The 23,408-nt window shown below is 40.1% G+C and overlaps 1 protein-coding gene across 4 annotated transcripts in view; it reads right to left on the reverse strand.

Moving 5' to 3' along the window:
- The window catches only part of LOC110502201 (unconventional myosin-X), a 270,516-nt gene that overhangs the window by 105,584 nt on the left and 141,524 nt on the right, over positions 1 to 23,408 (reverse strand). For 2 of the 4 annotated variants that reach the window (XR_016490707.1, XM_090216352.1), the window contains exons 25-30: positions 22,176 to 22,419; positions 13,244 to 13,339; positions 9,712 to 9,805; positions 9,399 to 9,597; positions 7,989 to 8,177; positions 7,438 to 7,595 (exon numbers count right to left, since the gene is read on the reverse strand). Coding sequence is in view for 3 of the 4 variants with exons in the window: in XM_090216352.1 (XP_090072478.1) it covers positions 7,438 to 7,595; positions 7,989 to 8,177; positions 9,399 to 9,597; positions 9,712 to 9,805; positions 13,244 to 13,339; positions 22,176 to 22,419 (980 nt within the window). In the remaining variant the exon portion in view is untranslated. Of the gene's footprint in view, positions 1 to 7,437; positions 7,596 to 7,988; positions 8,178 to 9,156; positions 9,302 to 9,398; positions 9,598 to 9,711; positions 9,806 to 13,243; positions 13,340 to 22,175; positions 22,420 to 23,408 lie in introns of those variants that run through there. The other 2 variants (XM_090216353.1, XM_090216354.1) reach the window with 2 other exon arrangements.

The following is a 23,408-nucleotide window of genomic DNA, read 5'->3' on the forward strand; positions in this document are numbered from 1 at the left end:
ACTGTACTGGCCCAGTTTAGTACCTCACTACACTACAGTGTGACTGTACAGGCCCAGTTTAGTACCTCACTACAGTGTGACTGTACAGGCCCAGTTTAGTACCTCACTTCACTACAGTGTGACTGTACAGGCCCGGTTTAGTACCTCACTACACTACAGAGTGACTGTACTGGCCCAGTTTAGTACCTCACTTCACTACAATGTGACTGTACTGGCCCAGTTTAGTACCTCACTACAGTGTGACTGTACTGGCCCAGTTTAGTACCTCACCACAGTGTGACTGTACTGGCCCAGTTTAGTACCTCACTACAGTGTGACTGTACTGGCCCAGTGTAGTACCTCACTTCACTACAATGTGACTGTACAGGCCCAGTTTAGTACCTCACTTTACTACAATGTGACTGTACAGGCCCAGTTTAGTACCTCACTTCACTACAATGTGACTGTACTGGCCCAGTTTAGTACCTCACTACAGTGTGACTGTACTGGCTGAGTTTAGTACCTCACCACAGTGTGACTGTACTGGCCCAGTTTAGTACCTCACTACAGTGTGACTGTACAGGCCCAGTGTAGTACCTCACTTCACTACAATGTGACTGAACTGGCCCAGGTTAGTACCTCACTTCACATCAGTGTGACTGTACAGGCCCAGTTTAGTACCTCACTTCACATCAGTGTGACTGTACAGGCCCAGTTTAGTACCTCACTACAGTGTGACTGTACAGGCCCAGTTTAGTACCTCACTACAGTGTGACTGTACAGGCCCAGTTTAGTACCTCACTACACTACAGTGTGACTGTACTGGCCCAGTTTAGTACCTCACTACAGTGTGACTGTACAGGCCCAGTTTAGTACCTCACTTCACTACAGTGTGACTGTACAGGCCCAGTTTAGTACCTCACTACACTACAGAGTGACTGTACAGGCCCAGTTTAGTACCTCACTTCACTACAATGTGACTGTACAGGCCCAGTTTAGTACCTCACTACACTACAGAGTGACTGTACTGGCCCAGTTTAGTACCTCACTACAGTGTGACTGTACTGGCCCAGTTTAGTACCTCACTACACTACAGTGTGACTGTACAGGCCCAGTTTAGTACCTCACTACAGTGTGACTGTACAGGCCCAGTTTAGTACCTCACTACAGTGTGACTGTACAGGCCCAGTTTAGTACCTCACTTCGCTACAGTGTGACTGTACAGGCCCGGTTTAGTACCTCACTACACTACAGAGTGACTGTACTGGCCCAGTTTAGTACCTCACTTCACTACAATGTGACTGTACTGGCCCAGTTTAGTACCTCACTACAGTGTGACTGTACTGGCCCAGTTTAGTACCTCACCACAGTGTGACTGTACTGGCCCAGTTTAGTACCTCACTACAGTGTGACTGTACTGGCCCAGTGTAGTACCTCACTTCACTACAATGTGACTGTACAGGCCCAGTTTAGTACCTCACTTCACTACAATGTGACTGTACAGGCCCAGTTTAGTACCTCACTTCACTACAATGTGACTGAACTGGCCCAGGTTAGTACCTCACTTCACATCAGTGTGACTGTACAGGCCCAGTTTAGTACCTCACTACAGTGTGACTGTACAGGCCCAGTTTAGTACCTCACTACAGTGTGACTGTACAGGCCCAGTTTAGTACCTCACTACAATGTGACTGTACAGGCCCAAATTAGTACCTCACCTCACTACAGTGTGACTGTACAGGCCCAGTTTAGTACCTCACTACACAACAATGTGACTGTACAGGCCCAGTTTAGTACCTCACTACACTACAATGTGACTGTACAGGCCCAGTTTAGAACCTCACTACACTACAGTGTTACTGTACAGGCCCAATTTAGTACCCCACTACAGTGTGACTGTACAGGCCCAGTTTAGTACCTCACTACACTACAGTGTGACTGTACAGGCCCAGTTTAGTACCTCACTACACTACAGTGTGACTGTACAGGCCCAGTTTAGTACCTCACTACACTACAGTGTGACTGTACAGGCCCAGTTTTGTACCTCACTACAATGTGACTGTACAGGCCCAGTTTAGTACCTCACTACAGTGTGACTGTACAGGCCCAGTTTAGTACCCCACTACAGTGTGACTGTACAGGCCCAGTTTAGTACCTCACTACAGTGTGACTGTACAGGCCCAGTTTAGTACCTCACTACAGTGTGACTGTACTGGCCCAGTTTAGTACCTCACTTCACTACAATGTGACTGTACTGGCCCAGTTTAGTACCTCACTACAGTGTGACTGTACTGGCCCAGTTTAGTACCTCACCACAGTGTGACTGTACTGGCCCAGTTTAGTACCTCACTACAGTGTGACTGTACTGGCCCAGTGTAGTACCTCACTTCACTACAATGTGACTGTACAGGCCCAGTTTAGTACCTCACTTCACTACAATGTGACTGTACAGGCCCAGTTTAGTACCTCACTTCACTACAATGTGACTGTACTGGCCCAGTTTAGTACCTCACTACAGTGTGACTGTACAGGCCCAGTGTAGTACCTCACTTCACTACAATGTGACTGAACTGGCCCAGGTTAGTACCTCACTTCACATCAGTGTGACTGTACAGGCCCAGTTTAGTACCTCACTTCACATCAGTGTGACTGTACAGGCCCAGTTTAGTACCTCACTACAGTGTGACTGTACAGGCCCAGTTTAGTACCTCACTACAGTGTGACTGTACAGGCCCAGTTTAGTACCTCACTACACTACAGTGTGACTGTACTGGCCCAGTTTAGTACCTCACTACAGTGTGACTGTACAGGCCCAGTTTAGTACCTCACTTCACTACAGTGTGACTGTACAGGCCCAGTTTAGTACCTCACTACACTACAGAGTGACTGTACAGGCCCAGTTTAGTACCTCACTTCACTACAATGTGACTGTACTGGCCCAGTTTAGTACCTCACTACAGTGTGACTGTACTGGCCCAGTTTAGTACCTCACTACACTACAGTGTGACTGTACAGGCCCAGTTTAGTACCTCACTACAGTGTGACTGTACAGGCCCAGTTTAGTACCTCACTACAGTGTGACTGTACAGGCCCAGTTTAGTACCTCACTTCACTACAGTGTGACTGTACAGGCCCGGTTTAGTACCTCACTACACTACAGAGTGACTGTACTGGCCCAGTTTAGTACCTCACTTCACTACAATGTGACTGTACTGGCCCAGTTTAGTACCTCACTACAGTGTGACTGTACTGGCCCAGTTTAGTACCTCACCACAGTGTGACTGTACTGGCCCAGTTTAGTACCTCACTACAGTGTGACTGTACTGGCCCAGTGTAGTACCTCACTTCACTACAATGTGACTGTACAGGCCCAGTTTAGTACCTCACTTCACTACAATGTGACTGTACAGGTCCAGTTTAGTACCTCACTTCACTACAATGTGACTGAACTGGCCCAGGTTAGTACCTCACTTCACATCAGTGTGACTGTACAGGCCCAGTTTAGTACCTCACTACAGTGTGACTGTACAGGCCCAGTTTAGTACCTCACTACAGTGTGACTGTACAGGCCCAGTTTAGTACCTCACTACAATGTGACTGTACAGGCCCAAATTAGTACCTCACCTCACTACAGTGTGACTGTACAGGCCCAGTTTAGTACCTCACTACACAACAATGTGACTGTACAGGCCCAGTTTAGTACCTCACTACACTACAATGTGACTGTACAGGCCCAGTTTAGAACCTCACTACACTACAGTGTTACTGTACAGGCCCAATTTAGTACCCCACTACAGTGTGACTGTACAGGCCCAGTTTAGTACCTCACTACACTACAGTGTGACTGTACAGGCCCAGTTTAGTACCTCACTACACTACAGTGTGACTGTACAGGCCCAGTTTAGTACCTCACTACACTACAGTGTGACTGTACAGGCCCAGTTTTGTACCTCACTACAATGTGACTGTACAGGCCCAGTTTAGTACCTCACTACAGTGTGACTGTACAGGCCCAGTTTAGTACCCCACTACAGTGTGACTGTACAGGCCCAGTTTAGTACCTCACTACAGTGTGACTGTACAGGCCCAGTTTAGTACCTCACTACAGTGTGACTGTACTGGCCCAGTTTAGTACCTCACTTCACTACAATGTGACTGTACTGGCCCAGTTTAGTACCTCACTACAGTGTGACTGTACTGGCCCAGTTTAGTACCTCACCACAGTGTGACTGTACTGGCCCAGTTTAGTACCTCACTACAGTGTGACTGTACTGGCCCAGTGTAGTACCTCACTTCACTACAATGTGACTGTACAGGCCCAGTTTAGTACCTCACTTCACTACAATGTGACTGTACAGGCCCAGTTTAGTACCTCACTTCACTACAATGTGACTGTACTGGCCCAGTTTAGTACCTCACTACAGTGTGACTGTACAGGCCCAGTGTAGTACCTCACTTCACTACAATGTGACTGAACTGGCCCAGGTTAGTACCTCACTTCACATCAGTGTGACTGTACAGGCCCAGTTTAGTACCTCACTTCACATCAGTGTGACTGTACAGGCCCAGTTTAGTACCTCACTACAGTGTGACTGTACAGGCCCAGTTTAGTACCTCACTACAGTGTGACTGTACAGGCCCAGTTTAGTACCTCACTACACTACAGTGTGACTGTACTGGCCCAGTTTAGTACCTCACTACAGTGTGACTGTACAGGCCCAGTTTAGTACCTCACTTCACTACAGTGTGACTGTACAGGCCCAGTTTAGTACCTCACTACACTACAGAGTGACTGTACAGGCCCAGTTTAGTACCTCACTTCACTACAATGTGACTGTACTGGCCCAGTTTAGTACCTCACTACAGTGTGACTGTACTGGCCCAGTTTAGTACCTCACTACACTACAGTGTGACTGTACAGGCCCAGTTTAGTACCTCACTAGAGTGTGACTGTACAGGCCCAGTTTAGTACCTCACTACAGTGTGACTGTACAGGCCCAGTTTAGTACCTCACTTCACTACAGTGTGACTGTACAGGCCCGGTTTAGTACCTCACTACACTACAGAGTGACTGTACTGGCCCAGTTTAGTACCTCACTTCACTACAATGTGACTGTACTGGCCCAGTTTAGTACCTCACTACAGTGTGACTGTACTGGCCCAGTTTAGTACCTCACCACAGTGTGACTGTACTGGCCCAGTTTAGTACCTCACTACAGTGTGACTGTACTGGCCCAGTGTAGTACCTCACTTCACTACAATGTGACTGTACAGGCCCAGTTTAGTACCTCACTTCACTACAATGTGACTGTACAGGTCCAGTTTAGTACCTCACTTCACTACAATGTGACTGAACTGGCCCAGGTTAGTACCTCACTTCACATCAGTGTGACTGTACAGGCCCAGTTTAGTACCTCACTACAGTGTGACTGTACAGGCCCAGTTTAGTACCTCACTACAGTGTGACTGTACAGGCCCAGTTTAGTACCTCACTACAATGTGACTGTACAGGCCCAAATTAGTACCTCACCTCACTACAGTGTGACTGTACAGGCCCAGTTTAGTACCTCACTACACTACAATGTGACTGTACAGGCCCAGTTTAGAACCTCACTACACTACAGTGTTACTGTACAGGCCCAATTTAGTACCCCACTACAGTGTGACTGTACAGGCCCAGTTTAGTACCTCACTACACTACAGTGTGACTGTACAGGCCCAGTTTAGTACCTCACTACACTACAGTGTGACTGTACAGGCCCAGTTTAGTACCTCACTACACTACAGTGTGACTGTACAGGCCCAGTTTAGTACCTCACTACAGTGTGACTGTACAGGCCCAGTTTAGTACCTCACTACACTACAGTGTGACTGTACAGGCCCAGTTTTGTACCTCACTACAATGTGACTGTACAGGCCCAGTTTAGTACCTCACTACACTACAGTGTGACTGTACAGGCCCAGTTTAGTACCCCACTACAGTGTGACTGTACAGGCCCAGTTTAGTACCTCACTACAGTGTGACTGTACAGGCCCAGTTTAGTACCTCACTACAGTGTGACTGTACTGGCCCAGTTTAGTACCTCACTTCACTACAGTGTGACTGTACAGGCCCAGTTTAGTACCTCACTACAATGTGACTGTACAGGCCCAGTTTAGTACCTCACTACACTACAGTGTGACTGTACAGGCCCGGTTTAGTACCTCACTACACTACAGTGTGACTGTACAGGCCCAGTTTAGTACCTCACTACACTACAGTGTGACTGTACAGGCCCAGTTTAGTACCTCACTACAGTGTGACTGTACAGGCCCAGTTTAGTACTTCACTACAGTGTGACTGTACAGGCCCAGTTTAGTACCTCACTACACTACAGTGTGACTGTACAGGCCCAGTTTAGTACCTCACTACAATGTGACTGTACAGGCCCAGTTTAGTACCTCACTACACTATAGTGTAACTGTACAGGCCCAGTTTAGAACCTCACCTCACTACAGTGTGACTGTACAGGCCCAGTTTAGTACCTCACTTCACTACAGTGTGACTGTACAGGCCCAGTTTAGAACCTCACCTCACTACAGTGTGACTGTACAGGCCCAGTTTAGTACCTCACTTCACTACAGTGTGACTGTACAGGCCCAGTTTAGTACCTCACTACACTACAGTGTGACTGTACAGGCCCAGTTTAGTACCTCACTACACTACAGTGTGACTGTACAGGCCCAGTTTAGTACCTCACTACAATGTGACTGTACAGGCCCAGTTTAGTACCTCACTACACTACAGTGTGACTGTACAGGCCCAGTTTAGTACCTCACTACAGTGTGACTGTACAGGCCCAGTTTAGTACCTCACTACACTACAGTGTGACTGTACAGGCCCAGTTTAGAACCTCACCTCACTACTTTGTGACTGTACAGGCCCAGTCTAGTACCTCACTACAGTGTGACTGTGTGTCCCTGCTGGCCATAAGCAGAGGCTGCAATGGTAAATGACGCCACAGCTAGGAGGAGGAACAGGGGTTACATTTGAGCTCAGGGACAAATGTAACTAGACTGGTCTCAGGTCTGGACAAATGTAACTAGACTGGTCTCAGGTCTGGACAAATGTAACTAGACTGGTCTCAGGTCTGGACAAATGTAACTAGACTGGTCTCAGGTCTGGACAAATGTAACTAGACTGGTCTCAGGTCTGGACAAATGTAACTAGACTGGTCTCAGGTCCGGACAAATGTAACTAGACTGGTCTCAGGTCTGGACAAATGTAACTAGACTGGTCTCAGGTCTGTTTGTGCCATCTTGCCAAACACGCTATAAATGACATAGAAGTTGGCAAGACAACACAAACAGATCTGGAACCAGGCTAAAATGCAAATTCATCTGACATAAAATGACCATGTCAGTATGAAGGCTGGTGATTGGTTGACTGGCAGTATGCAGGCTGGTGATTGGCTGTACCTTGATGTCCCTGATGAGTTGCTGTGTGGGTGTCTCTATGGGAACCTTGCTGTCGACAGCCCCCTGTATGGCCGACGCCCAGCGCATAGCCTCGTTCAGTAGTTTGGTGTAGAGGTGGTACGAGTGTTTACGGCCGTGGACGATAATGCTCCAGTAACCTGGTGGGGAGGTATAGAATAGTCAGAGTGATTCAAGGAGCATTGACATAGTGCGATAGCACATCAATCTCAGGTGTGATTACGACAGAGTATTGTATGGTCGACAGACACACATTCATCTTTACCATGACTGACTGAAATGCATTAGCCTGGTCCCAGATGTATTTTCTGCTGTCTTGCCAACTCTCATGGTCTTTGTCACTAATAGGAACTGTCAAGACGGCACAAACAGACCTGGGACCAGGCTAGAAATGCAACGCGCAGCACAGGCCACTATTCTCCCAGCCTGCATCCCAAATGGCACCCTATTCCCTATATAGGACACTTGTTTTGAGCAGAGCCCTATGGCACTATGAAAGGGAAAAGGGTGCCACATTCTCAGTCTCTACCTACCGGTGTCCTTGAAGACCTTCTCGTCGGGCTGGACCACAGAGCAGAGACTGTTGAGGACCAGGGTCCCCAGCTTGGACACACTGCGCTCTGAAGACTTGTAGTAGTCCAGAGAGGTAGAGGTCAATACAAACCATCTCTTCTTCAGCTTCAGACTAGTGCTCTTACCCCTTATCTCCTTGTGAAGCCAACCTGGGAAGAGAGAGAGAAGGACACTAAGGTATTGTCCAGTACTGAGAACAGACAAAATATTTAAAAAATATTAAATATATATATCAAAATGTAAAAAATATCAGTTGTTAAATGTTCATGATGGTTCCAAAATATGTACAGTACCAGTCCAAAGTTTATTTTGACTATTTTCTACATTGTAGAATAAAAGTGAAGATATCAAAACTATGAAATAACACATGTGGAATCATGTAGTTACCAAAAAAGTGTTAAACAAATCAAAATATATTTTAGATTTGAGATTCTTCAAAGTAGACACCCTTTGCCTTGACAGCTTTGCACACTCTTGGCATTCTCTCAACCAGCTTCATGACCTGGAATGCTTTTCCAGCAGTCTTGAAGGAGTTCCCACATGTGCTAAGCCCTTGTTGGCTGCTTTCTTTTTAGTCTGCGGTCCAACTCATCCCAAACGGGTTGCACTCCATCTCTCTCCTTCTTGGTCAAATAGCCCTTACACAGACTTTAGGTGTGTTTTGGGTCATTGTTCTGTTGAAAAACAAACGAGTCCCACGAAGCACAAACCAGATGGGATGGTGTATCACTGCAGAATGCTGTGGTAGCCATGCTGGTTAAGTGTGCCTTGAATTCTAAATAAATCACAGACATTGTCACCAGCAAAGCACCCCCACACCTCTTCCTCCATGCTTCACTGTGGGAACCACACTTGCGGTGATCATCCGTTCAGCAACTCTGGGTCTTGCAAAGACACTCATCAGACCAAAGGACAGATTTCCACCGGTCTAATGTCCATTGCTCGTGTTTCTTGGCCCAAGCAAGTCTGTTCTTCTTATTGGTGTCCTTTAGTAGTGGTTTCTTTGCAGCAATTCGACCATGAAGGCCTGATTCACACAGTCTCCTCAGCTGTTACTTGAACTCTGAAGCATTTATTTGGGCTGCAATCCGAGGTAAATTTAATTGCTGTTTTCTGAGGCTGGTAACTAATGAATTCATCCTCTGCAGCAGAGGTAACTCTGGGTCTTCATTTCCTGTGGCGGTCCTCATGAGAGCCAGTTTCATCATAGCGCTTGATGATTTTTGCGACTGCACTTGAAGAACCTTTCACAGTTCTTGTATACCACCCCTACCTTGAAACAACACAACTGATTGGCTCAAACGCATAATTATTATTATTTTTTGAATCCACAAATGAACTTTGATGTACAGGTACTGTACATCACTAACCTCTGACGAAGAACTCCTGCCCGTCTATCCTGGCGTCTCCTTTAGGTTTCTGCAGCAGGCCGATCCAGTGGTGCATCTCTTCAGGCATCTCAGTGTTGCAGTGGATCACACGGTTAGCAGTGATGATGACAAACGAGTTGGGTCTGTCAGGGTTGTCTGAGGCGCACACAGAGTCGATCAGTCCAACATCCACAGTTCCCTGTGGTGAAATTTGAAGTTCAGAACATTGTCATGTAGTAAGTCAACGTGAACACTGCTGTAACTCGTAGAGATCGATTGATTGAAAGATGTGATGGAGGAGGTTAGTACTGACCACAGCGTTCTTGGGGTCGGCCTGCTCATGGTTCATCTCCATCAGCTGGTCTGGACTGGCACTGTGGACACGACTCAGCACGTTGAACCAGCCACTGGAGAGAGAGAGGATTCCACAGAGCAATACACTGGTGAACCACTAGGGGTAAAACAACACTGGTGAACCACTAGGGGTAAAACAATATCTATACAACACTGGTGGACCACTAGGGGTAAAACAATATCTATACAACACTGGTGGACCACTAGGGGTATTACAACACTGGTGGACCACTAGGGGTAAAACAATATCTATACAACACTAGGGGTAATACAACACTGGTGGACCACAAGGGGTATTACAACACTGGTGGACCACTAGGGGTAATACAACACTGGTGGACCACTAGGGGTAATACAACACTGGTGGACCACTAGGGGTAATACAACACTGGTGGACCACTAGGGGTAATACAACACTAGGGGTAATACAACACTGGTGGACCACTAGGGGTAATACAACACTGGTGGACCACTAGGGGTAATACAACACTGGTGAACCACTAGGGGTAATACAACACTGGTGGACCACTAGGGGTAATACAACACTGGTGGACCACTAGGAGTACTACAACACTGGTGGACCACTAGGGGTAATACAACACTGGTGGACCACTAGGGGTAATACAACACTGGTGGACCACTAGGGGTAATACAACACTGGTGGACCACTAGGGGTAATACAACACTGGTGGACCACTAGGGGTAATACAACACTGGTGGACCACAAGGGGTAATACAACACTGGTGGACCACTAGGGGTAATACAACACTGGTGGACCACTAGGGGTAATACAACACTGGTGGACCACTAGGGGTAATACAACACTGGTGGACCACTAGGGGTAATACAACACTGGTGGACCACTAGGGGTAATACAACACTGGTGGACCACTAGGGGTAATACAACACTGGTGGACCACTAGGGGTAATACAACACTGGTGGACCACTAGGGGTAATACAACACTGGTGGACCACTAGGGGTAATACAACACTGGTGGACCACTAGGGGTAATACAACACTGGTGGACCACTAGGGGTAATACAACACTGGTGGACCACTAGGGGTAATACAACACTGGTGGACCACTAGGGGTAATACAACACTGGTGGACCACTAGGGGTATTACAACACTGGTGGACCACTAGGGGTAATACAACACTGGTGGACCACTAGGGGTAATACAACACTGGTGGACCACTAGGGGTATTACAACACTGGTGGACCACTAGGGGTATTACAACACTGGTGGACCACTAGGGGTAATACAACACTAGGGGTAATACAACATCTATACAACACTGGTGAACCACTAGGGGTAATACAACACTGGTGGACCACTAGGGGTAAAACAATATCTATACAACACTGGTGGACCACTAGGGGTAAAACAATATCTATACAACACTGGTGAACCACTAGGGGTAAAACAATATCTATACAACACTGGTGGACCACTAGGGGTAAAACAATATCTATACAACACTGGTGGACCACTAGGGGTAAAACAATATCTATACAACACTGGTGAACCACTAGGGGTAAAACAATATCTATACAACACTGGTGAACCACTAGGGGTAAAACAATATCTATACAACACTGGTGGACCACTAGGGGTAAAACAACACTGGTGGACCACTAGGGGTAATACAACACTGGTGGACCACTAGGGGTAATACAACACTGGTGGACCACTAGGGGTAATACAACACTGGTGGACCACTAGGGGTAATACAACACTGGTGGACCACTAGGGGTAATACAACACTGGTGGACCACTAGGGGTAATACAACACTGGTGGACCACTAGGGGTAATACAACACTGGTGGACCACTAGGGGTAATACAACACTGGTGGACCACTAGGGGTAATACAACACTGGTGGACCACAAGGGGTAATACAACACTGGTGGACCACTAGGGGTAATACAACACTGGTGGACCACTAGGGGTAATACAACACTGGTGGACCACTAGGGGTAATACAACATCTATACAACACTGGTGAACCACTAGGGGTAAAACAACACTGGTGGACCACTAGGGGTAATACAACACTGGTGGACCACTAGGGGTAATACAACACTGGTGGACCACTAGGGGTAATACAACACTGGTGGACCACTAGGGGTAATACAACATCTATACAACACTGGTGAACCACTAGGGGTAATACAACACTGGTGGACCACTAGGGGTAATACAACACTGGTGGACCACTAGGGGTAATACAACACTGGTGGACCACTAGGGGTAATACAACACTGGTGGACCACTAGGGGTAATACAACACTGGTGGACCACTAGGGGTAATACAACACTGGTGGACCACTAGGGGTAATACAACACTGGTGGACCACTAGGGGTAATACAACACTAGGGGTAATACAACACTGGTGGACCACTAGGGGTAATACAACACTGGTGGACCACTAGGGGTAATACAACACTGGTGGACCACTAGGGGTAATACAACACTGGTGGACCACTAGGGGTAATACAACACTGGTGGACCACTAGGGGTAATACAACACTGGTGGACCACTAGGGGTAATACAACACTGGTGGACCACTAGGGGTAATACAACACTGGTGGACCACTAGGGGTAATACAACACTGGTGGACCACTAGGGGTAATACAACACTGGTGGACCACTAGGGGTAATACAACACTGGTGGACCACTAGGGGTAATACAACACTGGTGGACCACTAGGGGTAATACAACACTAGGGGTAATACAACACTGGTGGACCACTAGGGGTAATACAACACTGGTGGACCACTAGGGGTAATACAACACTGGTGGACCACTAGGGGTAATACAACACTGGTGGACCACTAGGGGTAATACAACACTGGTGGACCACTAGGAGTACTACAACATCTATACAACACTGGTGGACCACTAGGGGTAATACAACATCTATACAACACTGGTGGACCACTAGGGGTAATACAACACTGGTGGACCACTAGGGGTAGACCCATCTAGCCAGCTGTTACTAACAGACCCATCTACCAGTTACCCATCTAACTGTAACTCTACCAGTTACAGTTACATCTACCAGTTTTTATCAGACTACTGTCTGATTCGAGAGTTCCATGGTGGTGAGGGCTAGGCTCTGGGCAGAAGAGGGCTAGGCTCTGGGCAGAAGAGGGCTAGGCTCTGGGCAGAAGAGGGCTAGGCTCTGGGCAGAAGAGGGCTAGACTCTGGACAGAAGAGGGCTAGACTCTGGACAGAAGAGGGCTAGACTCTGGACAGAAGAGGGCTAGACTCTGAACAGAAGAGGGCTAGACTCTGGACAGAAGAGGGCTAGACTCTGGACAGAAGAGGGCTAGACTCTGGACAGAAGAGGGCTAGACTCTGGACAGAAGAGGGCTAGACTCTGGACAGAAGAGGGCTAGACTCTGGACAGAAGAGGGCTAGACTCTGGACAGAAGAGGGCTAGACTCTGGACAGAAGAGGGCTAGAGTCTGAACATACCTGGCATCTTCAGGAGTCTCTGCATAAATGTGGTACGTTCTCTCTTCAGTCACGATGTTCAAAGCATTCTCTTTGGCATGGTTATCCACTATGTCCCTGTAGACAGCAGGACAGGACACCACTGTGATTATTATTATTTGACCCTGCTGGTCATTTAGGAACATTTGAACATCTTGGCCATGTTCTGTTATAATCTCTACCCGGCACAGCCAGAAAAGGACTGGCCACCCCTCAGAGCCTGGTTCCTCTCTAGGTTTCTTCCTAGGTTTTGGCCTTTCTAGGGAGTTTTTCCTAGCCACCGTGCTTCTACACCTGCATTGCTTGCTGTTTGGGGTTTTAGGCTGGTTTTCTGTACAGCACTTTGAGATATCAGCTGATGTAAGAAGGGCTATATAAATGTATTAATCTAGTAATGTATTAATCTAGTAATGTATTAATCTAGTAATGTATTAATCTAGTAATGTATTAATCTAATAATGTATTAATCTAGTAATGTACCAGTCTAGTAATGTACCAGTCTAGTAATGTATTAATCTAGTAATGTATTAATCTAGTAATGTATTAATCTAGTAATGTATTAATCTAGTAATGTACCAGTCTAGTAATGTACCAGTCTAGTAATGTACCAGTCTAGTAATGTACCAGTCTAGTAATGTACCAGTCTAGTAATGTACCAGTCTAGTAATGTATTAATCTAGTAATGTATTAATCTAGTAATGTACCAGTCTAGTAATGTACTAATCTAATAATGTATTAATCTAGTAATGTACCAGTCTAGTGATGTATTAATCTAGTAATGTATTAATCTAGTAATGTATTAATCTAGTAATGTATTAATCTAGTAATGTACCAGTCTAGTAATGTACCAGTCTAGTAATGTATTAATCTAGTAATGTATTAATCTAGTAATGTACCAGTCTAGTGATGTATTAATCTAGTAATGTATTAATCTAGTAATGTATTAATCTAGTAATGTATTAATATGGTAATGTACCAGTCTAGTGATGTACCAGTCTAGTAATGTATTAATCTAGTGATGTATTAATCTAGTAATGTATTAATCTAGTAATGTATTAATCTAGTAATGTACCAGTCTAGTGATGTATTAATCTAGTAATGTATTAATCTAGTAATGTACCAGTCTAGTAATGTAATGTACCAGTCTAGTAATGTAATGTACCAGTCTAGTAATGTACCAGTCTAGTAATGTATTAATCTAGTAATGTATTAATCTAGTAATGTATTAATCTAGTAATGTATTAATCTAGTAATGTACCAGTCTAGTAATGTACCAGTCTAGTAATGTATTAATCTAGTAATGTATTAATCTAGTAATGTATTAATCTAGTAATGTACCAGTCTAGTAATGTATTAATCTAATAATGTATTAATCTAGTAATGTATTAATCTAGTAATGTACCAGTCTAGTAATGTATTAATCTAGTAATGTACCAGTCTAGTAATGTACCAGTCTAGTAATGTATTAATCTAGTGATGTATTAATCTAGTAATGTATTAATCTAGTAATGTACCAGTCTAGTAATGTACCAGTCTAGTAATGTATTAATCTAGTAATGTATTAATCTAGTAATGTACCAGTCTAGTAATGTATTAATCTAATAATGTATTAATCTAGTAATGTATTAATCTAGTAATGTACCAGTCTAGTAATGTATTAATCTAGTAATGTACCAGTCTAGTAATGTATTAATCTAGTAATGTACCAGTCTAGTAATGTACCAGTCTAGTAATGTACCAGTCTAGTAATGTACCAGTCTAGTGATGTATTAATCTAATAATGTATTAATCTAGTAATGTATTAATCTAGTAATGTACCAGTCTAGTAATGTACCAGTCTAGTAATGTACCAGTCTAGTGATGTATTAATCTAGTAATGTATTAATCTAGTAATGTACCAGTCTAGTAATGTATTAATCTAATAATGTATTAATCTAGTAATGTATTAATCTAGTAATGTACCAGTCTAGTGATGTATTAATCTAATAATGTATTAATCTAGTAATGTATTAATCTAGTAATGTACCAGTCTAGTAATGTACCAGTCTAGTAATGTACCAGTCTAGTGATGTATTAATCTAATAATGTATTAATCTAGTAATGTATTAATCTAGTAATGTACCAGTCTAGTAATGTACCAGTCTAGTAATGTACCAGTCTAGTGATGTATTAATCTAATAATGTATTAATCTAGTAATGTATTAATCTAGTAATGTACCAGTCTAGTAATGTACCAGTCTAGTAATGTACCAGTCTAGTAATGTATTAATCTAATAATGTATTAATCTAGTAATGTATTAATCTAGTAATGTACCAGTCTAGTAATGTACCAGTCTAGTAATGTACCAGTCTAGTGATGTATTAATCTAGTAATGTATTAATCTAGTAATGTATTAATCTAGTAATGTACCAGTCTAGTAATGTATTAATCTAGTAATGTACCAGTCTAGTAATGTATTAATCTAGTAATGTACCAGTCTAGTAATGTATTAATCTAATAATGTATTAATCTAGTAATGTATTAATCTAGTAATGTACCAGTCTAGTAATGTATTAATCTAGTAATGTACCAGTCTAGTAATGTACCAGTCTAGTAATGTATTAATCTAGTGATGTATTAATCTAGTAATGTATTAATCTAGTAATGTACCAGTCTAGTAATGTATTAATCTAGTAATGTACCAGTCTAGTGATGTATTAATCTAGTAATGTACCAGTCTAGTAATGTACCAGTCTAGTAATGTATTAATCTAGTAATGTATTAATCTAGTAATGTATTAATCTAGTAATGTATTAATCTAGTAATGTACTAATCTAGTAATGTACTAATCTAGTAATGTATTAATCTAGTAATGTATTAATATGGTAATGTACCAGTATAGTAATGTACCAGTCTAGTAATGTACCAGTCTAGTAATGTATTCATCTAGTAATGTATTAATCTAGTAATGTATTAATCTAGTAATGTACCAGTCTAGTAATGTACCAGTCTAGTAATGTACCAGTCTAGTAATGTACCAGTCTAGTAATGTATTAATCTAGTAATGTATTAATCTAGTAATGTACCAGTCTAGTAATGTACCAGTCTAGTAATGTATTAATCTAGTAATGTATTAATCTAGTAATGTACCAGTCTAGTAATGTATTAATCTAGTAATGTATTAATCTAGTAATGTACCAGTCTAGTAATGTACCAGTCTAGTAATGTACCAGTCTAGTAATGTACCAGTCTAGTAATGTACCAGTCTAGTAATGTATTAATCTAGTAATGTATTAATCTAGTAATGTACCAGTCTAGTAATGTACCAGTCTAGTAATGTATTAATCTAGTAATGTATTAATCTAGTAATGTACCAGTCTAGTAATGTACCAGTCTAGTAATGTACCAGTCTAGTAATGTACTAATCTAGTAATGTATTAATCTAGTAATGTATTAATCTGGTAATGTACCAGTCTAGTAATGTACCAGTCTAGTAATGTATTAATCTAGTAATGTATTAATCTAGTAATGTATTAATCTAGTAATGTACCAGTCTAGTAATGTACCAGTCTAGTAATGTACCAGTCTAGTAATGTACCAGTCTAGTAATGTATTAATCTAGTAATGTATTAATCCAGTAATGTATTAATCTAGTAATGTACCAGTCTAGTAATGTACCAGTCTAGTAATGTACCAGTCTAGTAATGTACCAGTCTAGTAATGTACCAGTCTAGTAATGTATTAATCTAGTAATGTATTAATCTAGTAATGTACCAGTCTAGTAATGTATTAATCTAGTAATGTATTAATCTAGTAATGTATTAATCTAGTAATGTATTAATCTAGTAATGTATTAATCTAGTAATGTACCAGTCTAGTAATGTACCAGTCTAGTAATGTACCAGTCTAGTAATGTATTAATCTAGTAATGTATTAATCTAGTAATGTATTAATCTAGTAATGTACCAGTCTAGTAATGTACCAGTCTAGTAATGTACCAGTCTAGTAATGTACCAGTCTAGTAATGTATTAATCTAGTAATGTATTAATCTAGTAATGTACCAGTCTAGTAATGTATTAATCTAGTAATGTATTAATCTAGTAATGTATTAATCTAATAATGTATTAATCTAGTAATGTACCAGTCTAGTAATGTACCAGTCTAGTAATGTATTAATCTAGTAATGTATTAATCTAGTAATGTATTAATCTAGTAATGTATTAATCTAGTAATGTACCAGTCTAGTAATGTACCAGTCTAGTAATGTACCAGTCTAGTAATGTACCAGTCTAGTAATGTACCAGTCTAGTAATGTACCAGTCTAGTAATGTACCAGTCTAGTAATGTATTAATCAAGTAATGTATTAATCTAGTAATGTATTCATCTAGTAATGTACCAGTCTAGTAATGTACTAATCTAATAATGTATTAATCTAGTAATGTACCAGTCTAGTGATGTATTAATCTAGTAATGTATTAATCTAGTAATGTATTAATCTAGTAATGTATTAATCTAGTAATGTACCAGTCTAGTAATGTACCAGTCTAGTAATGTATTAATCTAGTAATGTATTAATCTAGTAATGTACCAGTCTAGTGATGTATTAATCTAGTAATGTATTAATCTAGTAATGTATTAATCTAGTAATGTATTAATATGGTAATGTACCAGTCTAGTGATGTACCAGTCTAGTAATGTATTAATCTAGTGATGTATTAATCTAGTAATGTATTAATCTAGTAATGTATTAATCTAGTAATGTACCAGTCTAGTGATGTATTAATCTAGTAATGTATTAATCTAGTAATGTACCAGTCTAGTAATGTAATGTACCAGTCTAGTAATGTAATGTACCAGTCTAGTAATGTATTAATCTAGTAATGTATTAATCTAGTAATGTATTAATCTAGTAATGTATTAATCTAGTAATGTACCAGTCTAGTAATGTACCAGTCTAGTAATGTATTAATCTAGTAATGTATTAATCTAGTAATGTATTAATCTAGTAATGTACCAGTCTAGTAATGTATTAATCTAATAATGTATTAATCTAGTAATGTATTAATCTAGTAATGTACCAGTCTAGTAATGTATTAATCTAGTAATGTACCAGTCTAGTAATGTACCAGTCTAGTAATGTATTAATCTAGTGATGTATTAATCTAGTAATGTATTAATCTAGTAATGTACCAGTCTAATAATGTACCAGTCTAGTAATGTATTAATCTAGTAATGTATTAATCTAGTAATGTACCAGTCTAGTAATGTATTAATCTAATAATGTATTAATCTAGTAATGTATTAATCTAGTAATGTACCAGTCTAGTAATGTATTAATCTAGTAATGTACCAGTCTAGTAATGTATTAATCTAGTAATGTACCAGTCTAGTAATGTACCAGTCTAGTAATGTACCAGTCTAGTAATGTACCAGTCTAGTGATGTATTAATCTAATAATGTATTAATCTAGTAATGTATTAATCTAGTAATGTACCAGTCTAGTAATGTACCAGTCTAGTAATGTACCAGTCTAGTGATGTATTAATCTAGTAATGTATTAATCTAGTAATGTACCAGTCTAGTAATGTATTAATCTAATAATGTATTAATCTAGTAATGTATTAATCTAGTAATGTACCAGTCTAGTGATGTATTAATCTAATAATGTATTAATCTAGTAATGTATTAATCTAGTAATGTACCAGTCTAGTAATGTACCAGTCTAGTAATGTACCAGTCTAGTGATGTATTAATCTAATAATGTATTAATCTAGTAATGTATTAATCTAGTAATGTACCAGTCTAGTAATGTACCAGTCTAGTAATGTACCAGTCTAGTGATGTATTAATCTAGTAATGTATTAATCTAGTAATGTATTAATCTAGTAATGTACCAGTCTAGTAATGTACCAGTCTAGTAATGTATTAATCTAATAATGTATTAATCTAGTAATGTACCAGTCTAGTAATGTACCAGTCTAGTAATGTACCAGTCTAGTAATGTACCAGTCTAGTGATGTATTAATCTAATAATGTATTAATCTAATAATGTATTAATCTAATAATGTATTAATCTAGTAATGTACCAGTCTAGTAATGTACCAGTCTAGTAATGTACCAGTCTAGTAATGTACCAGTCTAGTAATGTACCAGTCTAGTAATGTACCAGTCTAGTGATGTATTAATCTAATAATGTATTAATCTAGTAATGTATTAATCTAGTAATGTACCAGTCTAGTAATGTACCAGTCTAGTAATGTACCAGTCTAGTAATGTATTAATCTAATAATGTATTAATCTAGTAATGTATTAATCTAGTAATGTACCAGTCTAGTAATGTACCAGTCTAGTAATGTACCAGTCTAGTAATGTACCAGTCTAGTGATGTATTAATCTAGTAATGTATTAATCTAGTAATGTATTAATCTAGTAATGTACCAGTCTAGTAATGTACCAGTCTAGTAATGTATTAATCTAATAATGTATTAATCTAGTAATGTATTAATCTAGTAATGTACCAGTCTAGTAATGTATTAATCTAGTAATGTACCAGTCTAGTAATGTACCAGTCTAGTAATGTATTAATCTAGTGATGTATTAATCTAGTAATGTATTAATCTAGTAATGTACCAGTCTAGTAATGTATTAATCTAGTAATGTACCAGTCTAGTGATGTATTAATCTAGTAATGTACCAGTCTAGTAATGTACCAGTCTAGTAATGTATTAATCTAGTAATGTATTAATCTAGTAATGTATTAATCTAGTAATGTATTAATCTAGTAATGTACTAATCTAGTAATGTACTAATCTAGTAATGTATTAATCTAGTAATGTATTAATCTAGTAATGTACCAGTCTAGTAATGTACCAGTCTAGTAATGTACCAGTCTAGTAATGTACCAGTCTAGTAATGTATTAATCTAGTAATGTATTAATCTAGTAATGTACCAGTCTAGTAATGTACCAGTCTAGTAATGTACCAGTCTAGTAATGTACCAGTCTAGTAATGTACCAGTCTAGTAATGTATTAATCTAGTAATGTATTAATCTAGTAATGTACCAGTCTAGTAATGTACCAGTCTAGTAATGTATTAATCTAGTAATGTATTAATCTAGTAATGTACCAGTCTAGTAATGTATTAATCTAGTAATGTATTAATCTAGTAATGTACCAGTCTAGTAATGTACCAGTCTAGTAATGTACCAGTCTAGTAATGTACCAGTCTAGTAATGTATTAATCTAGTAATGTATTAATCTAGTAATGTACCAGTCTAGTAATGTACCAGTCTAGTAATGTACCAGTCTAGTAATGTATTAATCTAGTAATGTATTAATCTAGTAATGTACCAGTCTAGTAATGTACCAGTCTAGTAATGTACCAGTCTAGTAATGTACTAATCTAGTAATGTATTAATCTAGTAATGTATTAATCTGGTAATGTACCAGTCTAGTAATGTACCAGTCTAGTAATGTATTAATCTAGTAATGTATTAATCTAGTAATGTACCAGTCTAGTAATGTATTAATCTAGTAATGTACCAGTCTAGTAATGTATTAATCTAGTAATGTATTAATCTAGTAATGTATTAATCTAGTAATGTACCAGTCTAGTAATGTACCAGTCTAGTAATGTACCAGTCTAGTAATGTACCAGTCTAGTAATGTACCAGTCTAGTAATGTATTAATCTAGTAATGTATTAATCTAGTAATGTATTAATCTAGTAATGTACCAGTCTAGTAATGTACCAGTCTAGTAATGTACCAGTCTAGTAATGTATTAATCTAGTAATGTATTAATCTAGTAATGTATTAATCTAGTAATGTATTAGTCTAGTAATGTACCAGTCTAGTAATGTACCAGTCTAGTAATGTACCAGTCTAGTAATGTATTAATCTAGTAATGTATTAATCTAGTAATGTATTAATCTAGTAATGTACCAGTCTAGTAATGTACCAGTCTAGTAATGTATTAATCTAGTAATGTATTAATCTAGTAATGTATTAATCTAGTAATGTACCAGTCTAGTAATGTACCAGTCTAGTAATGTACCAGTCTAGTAATGTACTAATCTAGTAATGTACTAATCTAGTAATGTACTAATCTAGTAATGTACCAGTTTAGTAATGTACCAGTCTAGTAATGTACCAGTCTAGTAATGTACTAATCTAGTAATGTACTAATCTAGTAATGTATTAATCTAGTAATGTATTAATCTAGTAATGTATTAATCTAGTAATGTATTAATCTAGTAATGTACCAGTCTAGTAATGTACTAATCTAGTAATGTATTAATCTAGTGATGTATTAATATAGTAATGTATTAATCTAGTAATGTATTAATCTAGTAATGTATTAATCTAGTAATGTATTAATATAGTAATGTATTAATCTAGTAATGTATTAATCTAGTAATGTATTAATCTAGTAATGTACTAATCTAGTAATGTATTAATCTAATAATGTACCAGTCTAGTAATGTACCAGTCTAGTAATGTACTAATCTAGTAATGTATTAATCTAGTAACGTATTCAGCTAATAATGTATTAATCTAGTAATGTATTAATCTAGTAATGTACTAATCTAGTAATGTACTAATCTAGTAATGTGTAAGATACATTTTTGGCAGAGTTCTAAAAAGTAAAATCAGGAGAAGAGAAACTGTAACTGGAAAGAACATGGCTGTGTTTACACAGGCAGCCCAATTCTGATCTTTTCACTAACATGGCTGTGTTTACACAGGCAGCCCAATTCTGATCTTTTCACTAATTGTTCTTTTGACCAATTAGACCAGTTGAAGCAGATCTGATGTGATTTGTCAAAATACCAATTATTCGGAAAAAAAAGATCAGAATCTGTCTGCCTGTGTGAATGCAGCCATGGAGGTGAACGTTAGCCTGTTTCATCAGATATGGGAGTAGATTCTTACATGGCGGAGCGGATGTCCACGGTCCCCTTCAGTTTCTCCTCGCTGTCGCTCTCAAAGTACATGAGTTTATCGTCTCTCAGTACGAACCAGCGCAGCTTCCAGTTCCGTCTGGACAGAGTGGACATGCCACCTCCCTTCTTATACAGCCAGCCACTCTTCAGACTGTCCTGCTTCGCCCTGAACCACATGAAGGTGTCGTCCTTCAACACACACCACCTCCGTCGCCATGGGATCATCAGTCCACCTGGAGAACGGAGGGGGGGAGGGTTACAGTGCCTTGCGAAAGTATTCGGCCCCCTTGAACTTTGCGACCTTTTGCCACATTTCAGGCTTCAAACATAAATATATAAAACTTTATTTTTTTTGTGAAGAATCAACAACAAGTGGGACACAATCATGAAGTGGAACGACATTTATTGGATATTTCAAACTTTTTTAACAAATCAAAAACTGAAAAATTGGGCGTGCAAAATTATTCAGCCCCTTTACTTTCAGTGCAGCAAACTCTCTCCAGAAGTTCAGTGAGGATCTCTGAATGATCCAATGTTGACCTAAATGACTAATGATGATAAATACAATCCACCTGTGTGTAATCAAGTCTCCGTATAAATGCACCTGCACTGTGATAGTCTCAGAGGTCCGTTAAAAGCGCAGAGAGCATCATGAAGAACAAGGAACACACCAGGCAGGTCCGAGATACAGTTGTGAAGAAGTTTAAAGCCGGATTTGGATACAAAAAGATTTCCCAAGCTTTAAACATCCCAAGGAGCACTGTGCAAGCGATAATATTGAAATGGAAGGAGTATCAGACCACTGCAAATCTACCAAGACCTGGCCGTCCCTCTAAACTTTCAGCTCATACAAGGAGAAGACTGATCAGAGATGCAGCCAAGAGGCCCATGATCACTCTGGATGAACTGCAGAGATCTACAGCTGAGGTGGGAGACTCTGGCCATAGGACAACAATCAGTCGTATATTGCACAAATCTGGCCTTTATGGAAGAGTGGCAAGAAGAAAGCCATTTCTTAAAGATATCCATAAAAAGTTTGCCACAAGCCACCTGGGAGACACACCAAACATGTGGAAGAAGGTGCTCTGGTCAGATGAAACCAAAATTGAACTTTTTGGCAACAATGCAAAACGTTATGTTTGGCGTAAAAGCAACACAGTTGAACACACCATCCCCACTGTCAAACATGGTGGTGGCAGCATCATGGTTTGGGCCTGCTTTT

This window comes from Oncorhynchus mykiss, chromosome 22, assembly GCF_057628025.1.
Source record: "Oncorhynchus mykiss isolate SJ-2025 chromosome 22, ASM5762802v1, whole genome shotgun sequence".
NCBI classification, from domain to species: domain Eukaryota; kingdom Metazoa; phylum Chordata; class Actinopteri; order Salmoniformes; family Salmonidae; genus Oncorhynchus; species Oncorhynchus mykiss.